General features: G+C 34.6%; 2 protein-coding genes across 2 annotated transcripts; one reads left to right on the top strand and one right to left on the bottom strand.

Moving 5' to 3' along the window:
- The first annotated feature begins 291 nt into the window (after positions 1 to 291).
- On the top strand, positions 292 to 1,365 carry LOC125218280 (probable carbohydrate esterase At4g34215). Its single transcript, XM_048119917.1, has 2 exons — positions 292 to 947; positions 1,037 to 1,365. The coding sequence occupies exons 1-2, from the start codon at positions 378 to 380 to the stop codon at positions 1,223 to 1,225; spliced, it is 759 nt and encodes a 252-aa protein (XP_047975874.1). The 5' UTR covers positions 292 to 377; the 3' UTR covers positions 1,226 to 1,365.
- A 5,035-nt stretch (positions 1,366 to 6,400) lies between these two features.
- LOC125219927 (cyclin-D3-1-like) lies at positions 6,401 to 7,875 on the bottom strand. Its single transcript, XM_048122020.1, has 4 exons — positions 7,379 to 7,875; positions 7,089 to 7,290; positions 6,874 to 7,004; positions 6,401 to 6,788 (listed from the first exon to the last, which is right to left on the bottom strand). The coding sequence occupies exons 1-4, from the start codon at positions 7,781 to 7,783 to the stop codon at positions 6,567 to 6,569; spliced, it is 960 nt and encodes a 319-aa protein (XP_047977977.1). The 5' UTR covers positions 7,784 to 7,875; the 3' UTR covers positions 6,401 to 6,566.
- Positions 7,876 to 9,419: the final 1,544 nt, after the last annotated feature.

Below are 9,419 nucleotides of genomic sequence, written 5' to 3'. Positions count from 1 at the left end.
GACCCTTAAATCCAAGATAAACCCCAAAATTAAACTAATATATCAACTAATCAAATCTACATATAGTTAATGAAGACAAAATCACCTAAAATAACGAATTAATATTTGACTCAGGTTTGATCACTTTTGTATCTTGCAATATTTCTCGGACTACCAGTAACACAATATTATCAAAATACACGTGTCACGTGTTGAAACCACTAAAACACGAGATTGAAACACGAAATAATTGGGCATACTATTTAATATATGTGGAAAGAATGCCAATAGTTCTCATTCCAAACCATTCAATCATTCCATAAAAGAGGTCAAAGAATTGAACTTCAAACTTTGGCCTCTTTCTCAAACAATTTTGTTGCATTTTGTCCGGCAAAAATATGAATCGTCTTGTTTGGTTAACGATTTTGTGCTGCTCAACATTAGTAAGCAGCCAAAACAAACCCCAAAGCATATTCATACTTGCCGGACAAAGCAACATGGCCGGACGAGCCGGGATTATAAATGGCAAGTGGGGCAACGAGGTCCCTCCCGAGTGCAAGCCTAGCCCACAAATTCAAAGGCTCAGTGGCAAGCTTGTGTGGGAGGAGGCGCATGATCCTCTCCACAAGGACATTGACCACAGGGTCTCCGGGATAGGCCCAGGGATGTCCTTTGCCAACGCAGTGCTGGAAAAGGACCCCAACATCGGGGTGATTGGCCTGGTCCCATGCGCCGTTGGAGGGACCACAATAGATGAGTGGAAAAAGGGGATGAAGTTGTACAATGATATGATCGATCGTACTAAGGCCGCCCTAAAGGATGGAGGGGCTCTCCGGGCTCTTCTATGGTACCAAGGCGAGTCCGACACATCAGTGTTACAGGATACCGAGACGTACAAAGTTAAATTTGAAAAATTTATTGCCGATGTGCGTGCTGACTTGCAGGCCCCCACGTTGCCAGTGGTCCAGGTATTTTATAAAATAGTAGTATGATTTTATACAAGACACATTTGACCGACATGAATAATTTGATTATACTTTATTTTATGTCGTTGCAGGTGATAGTGACATCTGGTGATGGTGATTTCGTAAAAGAAATGAGAGAGATCCAGAAAACAATCAATGTGCCAAACTTGAAGCAAGTGGATTCGAAGGGGCTCGAGCTGCAGGTGGACAACTTGCATCTCACGACTGAGTCGGAGATCAAGGTTGGACAAATGTTGGCCAACGCCTACCTCCAGTTCTAGTCGCAATGTGCACATCTCGACCCTCCTCGTCCGAGCTTGAATTGTTTGAAATATTTGTACATGTAATCGAACGTTATACATATTATGTATACGTTGTGATTCGTTCTAAAATATCAAGAAAACATTTTGATGTTCATCAATTATATGAGTCTTATTTTCTCATAAAGGAGGCTAGCTAACATGAATAATCCTATATAATAATGTCTAGAGATTAAGTATCGGGCTTTATCCATCAAAATTGAACAATACATGATAACTCTAACTCTTATTTAACCCATCAAAATAAACAGCATTTAAATATGCAGATCTTAAACTTAGTAGATCAATAGTTCCATTTGTGAACAAACATCTATTGAACGATGTTGTTTTGAGCATCATTAATCATTAAAAGACGTCGTTTTTTTAGCATCACCAACCATGTTGATCTGTTATATGATTTTCCTAATTTTGGCAAAATTGATTATTTTAAGGATGACTATGTAAAGGCCTCCATTTCTGATAAAAGCAAAGTTGGTGTGTATTAATTGGATACAGCCCAAATTATAGCCCATTATAACATTATAAAAAATGTACTTTTGGGCCAAGAAGGAAATTTAGAAATGATAAATTTTATTTCATCAATTTGCATTATAATTTATCAATTATTACCTTAATTATTAATAAGAGTGTGTTAATCATAATTAGGAACGAATCTATCGTATATTTCGCTTCACTGAAGCGTGCGCCTTTGGTCATGTACTTTTCTTTTAGTACTTGTTAGAATTTCTAGAAGAAAAAATAGGGGTTATGCGATTAATTAAATTGATAATTAATATTCACAAAATTTAATATTTGAAAATAAGATGATTAAATAAATTTAAAATTAATTAATTTTGAAAAAAAAAATTCATATGGGTAATAAAATATGGCATAGTAAATGATACTTACTACAATATGTGGATTTTTAAGTTGTAACTAGTGGAGTATATAAAAATGTTTATGGGGAAAAATAAATTAACTGACTTTCTTTATTTTTGTGTTAACTATGTCAATCATATCAGATATGTCCTTGATCCTATCATTATCACCTGAATAGGAAAAGCCAAGTGTACAATGATGGCATATTTTTGTGAGACTAAATCATCCAAGACAAGAACATTAGGTGGAAAATAACTGAAAAGATTTCAATATGTGGTCCACTAACACCAACTTATAAATATTTATTTTGTTACTAATGTTTTTACTGCATTGTACTTTACAATTCTCATTAAAGTTGAGCATAACTCGAAAGTTTTAGGCCAAACCAAGCCGAGCATATCGAGTCAAATGGACAAAATTGGGTCAGTTTGGAATATATTTTAACCCAATTGCCCTGTAGGCTTGAATTTGGAAGGGCTGGTCTTTTGACCTAAGTATCCATGGACCGGCTCCTCCAAAATTCAGCCAGATTACTTTTTATCCCTCTAATATTATTCGACCTTAATCTAGAGTTGTCAAAAGATTTGGGTGGAACCAAGCCGAGTATACTGAGATATGTTTACGGATAAAATTAGGTCAATTTAGATTTATTCGAACCGAATTGGTCCCTCGAGTGAGATTTAGATGGGCCGGAACTTTTTGGAATTATATATGTGTGGCCCGGCCCGTCCAAACGAGTCGGGTCACTTTTTATCCATCTAGTATTACTCAATCGTAAGGAGTAATTGATCGAATTCAGTCTATCATTAGTAATCCACTATACTACACCAATAATTTGTTCAAGTACACAGTGTTATTATGTCAGGTTTTTATGCCTAAATTATGGAGATATGTGAAAATTGGGGTGCATGTTCCTTCATCAAATTTTAGCAATAATCATTCAACAATTACTTGCCACTCATTTATTGAATTCAATTTTGTTGCAGAGACATATGATGATGACCAAGCAGAGTTTTAGTACTATAGTCAGCTTTGTTTATGCCCAAAAAGGAAAAGGTAAAAATAATGCAAGATTCTTCCTGTATGGAGTATATTTTGATAATCGTATACACATGTAAAATGTACTATCAAATTATTATCCACTAACTGCATGATTCAAGATGAGTTTAAAAATAAATTACGATGGCACTCGAATTCGATCCATTTGTTTAGAAATGCTTATTGAAATTTTAGTTTAAGCCTCTCCTAACCTTCCCAATTTCTAACAATTAGTCTTTATTTGCATCAATTCAGTAAAAGCTTGTACTAATTATTATTAATGGAATTTTACCATTGTAATTCCCAAATACTGAGTCATTCTGGTAAGTCAAGTTTCAATTCAATGTGTGTAAAATCACATATATATGGTTTTTAAAATCAGAAGAAGACAAAAAACTTTCATATAAAAATAAATAGGAAATAAAAATTAAATTGAAAAGGAGGAAAAGAAAAAAGAGGCAGAGCGCATTAGCCTTGACAAGGTCAAAACTCAAAAGAAAGGCTGGTTCGACATGGCAGAAAATATGTCTAAAAATAGAAAAAATATTAACTGGAACCAACTCCACAATATCAAAATAAAATAATGAATGTGTATCTTTTTCTACTTATATTATTTGGTTTGAGTAAATATAATAAAGTCTTTTCTCTGAGCCCCTGACGACCAAAAGAGCCAAAACAAACATCTAAACCCAAAATCAAAAGATACTGTCTCCCATTCTCTCACTTCCACCTTTTTTCTTTTCTCTTCTATTGTGTCTTTTTGGGTGAATCTTAATTCCAATTTTAATCTTAATCGAATCTTAATCCACCCAATTAACTGTTTTCCCATATGATTCTTATCATTTATTAACTTTATATTTATTTTTTATTATGTTTTAGTGTTGTTGTTTGTAATCCTAATTGTTTTTTTTTTTTGGTTATTTGACTAGTCACAACTTCGTGTGAAGAGTGTTAAGAGTATTATTTCTTGTGTGTTGTACTCAGTTTTTCAATATTTAAAATTACTCGTTATTAGTGACTTGAGTCTTTATTTCAAGGTATCTATCATCCTTATATATGCTCTACACATATTAATACCTTATACCTATAATGAAATATCATAGTCGACAATTTCAGCACACAACACACTATCATTTAAAGGAAATTAAAAATCGGTGATGAATGATTTCCACACGCCAGCTTAAAGTTGGAACATTATAGAGGAAAATTATGCAATAATCCAAAAAAGTGTCACGTTGCTTAATAATTCATTTCATACAACCCACACTCCATAGAGATCTATCAACTCCAAAAACAGTCAAATTGAGCGGAAATTAACTCACTTTAATGAGTAAGTATATTATTTATATTCATATAAATTTTGTGTGTGTAGTGTTGGTGTATAAATGCTCTCACCGCCATTCACGCTACTTTTAAGTTCAAAGGTGCATTATTTAGTTGGCTCGATAATCAAAGCTATGATATGTAAAAAACTTAAAAATTATTTATCTAATTTCTCCCAAGTTATCTGTGAATAATATGATGATGTGTATTACTATGTAGCAATGAAGCTCAGATGATTTAATGAGATTAATCTGTAAAACAATCGAATAATTCATAAGTGTTTTATGTATACAAATTACAAAATGAATGCATACATATAAGTGAAAGTATATAGAGATTCATGATTAGCATCCTAGTTTTTTTCCTGTAAATCTATGTCCATAAAAATTTATTTAATGAATAGATTAAAGTTTTCACGCTAAAATATAGAAAGAAATGTTTTTTGGTAGTTGGAAATAATGTTAGTTAGAATTTGAATAACAACACAACCCAACATGCAAAAATGTCTTCGGTTATAAATAATATCTATTATCTATGAAGGAAAGTTCAGTAGGGACAAGTAATGTTTCACACATACTTATTGTAAATTAATAATGTATTCAATTCTTCTTTTCCTAATATAATGTAGAATATGACGGCACATATATATACACCAAAAAGATGCTATGAATTGGTTATAATTCTATGCAAATAAATCAATATGTGTAATTGCAAAATTGCAAGGGTAAGGGTCATGGTTCAAATTGATCCCATCGACGTTCCATGAAATCGGAAAATTATAATTAAATTCGGTCTTTAGAGGTGTTGCTAAATCAATTTGCAACATCATCGTCTTCAGTTGTCAGCAACGACCTTATTCACTGTGTCTGACCCTATGAATTTTGTTTTTATGAATTCTTTGTTGTCAAGAAATGTCACTCATACTAATTTACAAGATCCAACTTTTGGCCCGAGAATTTAATCGAGAAATCTAAACCAAATTTATATATGTGTCGAACTCATTTTACAACCCCACCAAGAAAATCAAAGCTCCCCTGCCGTTGCTTTTAGCTCCCCTAGGAAAGGATAACTATATGCTTTTGCAACATTCAATTTACTTTTTCTCTGAAACTAAGAGCTAAAATCAGCATATTTCAATTTGCAGTAGTTCGCATGCAGTGAAAGTTGCAAGAAAACTTCTAATTTAATCTTATTTTAATAATTAAGTACATAAAGGAAAAAGGCCAATTACGTATTTCTTGATCTATCTTTATTCATTAGGATATTTGGTTGAAGAAGAAACGAAATACATGTACACATAAAAAGCAGTGTACGTATTTGAAATCATCAAAAGTACTTCATCCTAAAAAAAGAGTAAAATTTACTTGCAAAATTGAAACCAAAAGAGAATTAACAATAACTTAATTCTAACCATGTATTTGTAATTAATGTTTATAAATCTAATTAAAAACGGGCTCTATTAGAGCATCTCCAAAGGAAAAAGGTAAATGGAGAGTTAAATTAATATAACTATCATATTTATCTTTTCTTCATGAAAAATCATTCTTCAAGGGGAGAATGTGACAGTGGAATGGAAAGGGCTAATGCTAACGTGGCATGGATTGAGTTAGTGGGAGGGGCGCCAACGGAGACACCCTAAGAGCATCTCCAAAAAGAGAGGCAAATGAAGAGGTAAATTAATATACCGTTTTCATTTACCTTTCCCCCCGTGTATATAGAATATTTCATTTAATCTCATATTCCAAATCAGAATTAAGCCCAGTGGCCGACAGATGGTTTCTCCCCTCAATTGATTTTTCTCTCACACATCTCTTTCTCTGAAATCTTAATGCAAAGACAAAAAATTTCTGCTATAGACAAAAAGGTTTCTTAACTACACCCATATATAAATAATAAAGTATATTCACAAAATCAACATAAATTAATTTCTCTGCATTTCTATTACCTTCATCCGCATAAAATGCCAACCATCTTTACCCCCATTTCTCAGATGGCCCACAAAATGATTTTCTTGCAAGGATGGTTGGCATTTAACTGAATACAAATGTTATTCAACATATATATAATATATTTATTATATTAATTAGAATTCTGAAAATTGATGTGTCTTGATTTTCTTGAACTGCGGCGAGGACGAAACTGAGGAAGAATTTGAAGCTACTGCCCAAGAATCGTTAGAGGAATCAGAGATGAATGAGAGATCAAACACCCCTTTTGGGCTACATGGCAAAGATCCCAACTTTCTCTTGTTTCCGGCATTTGTTGCCACTTCTTGAATTAGCCTACAGCAGTCTCTCACCTTGTCCTAATTTCATACATTTGCAAGAATTTTAGTAAAAAAAAATTAAAATGGGCCTTTTTTTATATTTTATAAGTAGAAATCAGTATACCTTGTTGATTCCAAGAATTCCCAATAGTCGATCTTGTTGTTCCAAATCGATGGAGGGTTCAATGCTGGCTATCACATGCACCATTGCAGCAGTCGCCATTGTAGAAGGTAGATACCCCATGAATCCGCTGTCTGAATTCAATGGAATAAACTATCAAGATTTTTATTTATTTTTTAATAAAAGGGAAAAAGATGGGATTTTTAAATTTTGATTACCAGTTACAACAGAGAGAATCAATCGCTCGCATCTAGCGAGAAAATCCCCACAAAGATGATCATTCAACCCCAGCCTTCTTGCAAGGTAATCAAGAAACGAAAATGGGGTGACGAGATTCATCTTCCACTCAAGCGTAGACAGGATAAGAATCTCCATTTTCTGGATGTTTTTGGGCTGAAACACATAAATGGGCTCCTCCACCTGCACAAATCAGCCACGCCCATCTCGTCAAAATCAAGAAAAGATCCAATTTTTATTTTTAATAAAGATTGGATTTTTATGGACATACTTGAAAATCGAGAAGAAGAGGGACATCGGTTTCGTCAACTTTAGCAGCGAGGGAGAGAGAAGCGACAGCAGCGAGCTGAAACATCCACGGCTTGTCGCATCTGTGGAGGAATCTATCGAGGTAGGCGACTGCAAGAAGCGCAGTGAGAGGGGAGAAGGAATAGTAGGCAACCACTCGAAGCATCCATTGAACTACTTGTTCCCTTGTGGGGTTAGGCGTTGGATCTTGTTGGTGCGGTGCGGTTTGCTGCTCTTTGTGCAGTAGTGAGGTGAGCTCCTCATCGTGGCCGAGGTCGAGATTGAGGAAAGAATGGGAGTTTAAGGAATAGGAGGATTCCTGATTTTGGGTGGAGTCGAAGTGGTCTTCGTCGCAGAAGAGAGGGTCGAGGTGGAGGAACGGAGGCATGGTGGGTTAGGGGAGGAGAAGGGGAGGAGACATTCTAGTCAAATAGAGATAGGGAGAGTGGTGCGAGACATCTGTGAAATGTGGGAAAGATTGGATTTTTATGGATGGGGGCGGCTTGTTTTCGTGGTTAATGATGTGTGTGTGAACCGGGTTATGGGTCAAGCTGGCTATGTAAACACTTTGTTTGACTCTCCAATTTTCGTATTTTGGTACTACTATATTTGAGGAGTATGGAGTAAATAATAATGTGAAAAACCTACTTTGAAAAAAATAGAGTAACTATAGAGGCGAAGGAAATCATACACGTTAGCATCTTTAATGGGCGGACTTTCCCGATGTCCTTCCCAAATACACCCCATGTCAATGTCATAAGTACTTTCCACCTTCCTGCCATGTCATAAAGACTTCCCACTGAATAATCCGCCATTCCCATCGCCCTTCCCGCGCGGACTTCCCACAATTAAAAAAATTCACAAATTCACAAATATTCAACTTATAGTTTTTTTTAAAAAAAAAATAAATTAATTAATTAAAATACCGAACTTCCGCGCGTCGCCACAATGGCGGACTTCCGCTCGCCCTTCCTGTGTCCTCACGGGACGTCCGTGTCCTCCTCTCCGTGCCACAATGGCGCCCTTCCCCGACGGACTTCCCGAAAGCCTCTTCGAAGGGCGGCGGAAAGTCCGCCATTGGAGATGCTCTTAGCAAATGTATGATTATTGATTATCTTTCCCGCATTTAGAATTCAAATCCCTTATTTTGGAATATTTTATTCCTTCGGCAAAGTTCTCTTCTCTAACTAAATAAGTGTAATACGAATGTAATAACATACAAATCGGACATTTTCCAATTGATTTTAACTCATCAGTAATTAGTTAACACTTAATCAATGCCTGCGGCGGTGTGGACTCCCACACAACAATTCTCATGATCTTATTATAAAATAAAACGAGAAAAATATGAATAAAACATACAACTCGAAATAGAAAACATGTAAAAAGGGGTGAATCTATAGAATATTTAGTCCACCAATATTTTTCTAAATTGAATATATAGGAGTATAAAATAGTTATGTGTGACAATGGTTTCATGTATATAGCAGTTTGCCTATCGAAAATGACTATTCTCAATTGATTTTGTATGTGCTTTCAACCCTTCAAGTTGGAAACAACTGGATGAAGTACCTACGCTATTAATTGGAAACACCAAACCTCTGTAAAATTATAATATGTCATGTGATTTATATTTGTGGGTATGCTTGTTCTACTGTTGTGTATAATATCTAAAATAATGACATGCTATATTACCATCACAATGATCATTATTTGAATTGTATTTGCGCTACTTAAGTTTTTTATAAAGGTGATCAATTAAAGCTCCACACCACTATTAAAACTGTGTGTAGTGTACTATTGACAACTGTTTTTTTTTTGCTATAATCGTGAATTAAATTTATATATATAAAAAATAATTGTGTATTATCATCACACTAAGTGTAGACGAGCCAAATTAATACTATAAATTTTGTGACAAGTCAATTCAATAAACTGTTACGCCGATGAATAGTCCTGAATATCAGAAATAATCGAGGCCATCACTTATTCTAACGACTTCCATATATCAACAATAAAAACTT

The sequence above is a fragment of the Salvia hispanica genome, chromosome 4 (assembly GCF_023119035.1).
Source record: "Salvia hispanica cultivar TCC Black 2014 chromosome 4, UniMelb_Shisp_WGS_1.0, whole genome shotgun sequence".
In the NCBI taxonomy this organism is placed as follows: domain Eukaryota; kingdom Viridiplantae; phylum Streptophyta; class Magnoliopsida; order Lamiales; family Lamiaceae; genus Salvia; species Salvia hispanica.
This window is presented reverse-complemented; position numbering and strand designations above follow the sequence as displayed.

Coding starts and splice junctions, on each gene's coding strand:
- LOC125219927 (XM_048122020.1), bottom strand. CDS start 7,783: ATGCCTCCGTTCCTCCACCTCGACCCTCTCTTCTGCGACGAAGACCAC. Junction 7,291..7,378: donor CTCTTCTTCTCGATTTTCAA/GTATGTCCATAA, acceptor TGATTTGTGCAG/GTGGAGGAGCCCATTTATGT. Junction 7,005..7,088: donor GATTCTCTCTGTTGTAACTG/GTAATCAAAATT, acceptor CATTGAATTCAG/ACAGCGGATTCATGGGGTAT.
- LOC125218280 (XM_048119917.1), top strand. CDS start 378: ATGAATCGTCTTGTTTGGTTAACGATTTTGTGCTGCTCAACATTAGTA. Junction 948..1,036: donor CCACGTTGCCAGTGGTCCAG/GTATTTTATAAA, acceptor ATGTCGTTGCAG/GTGATAGTGACATCTGGTGA.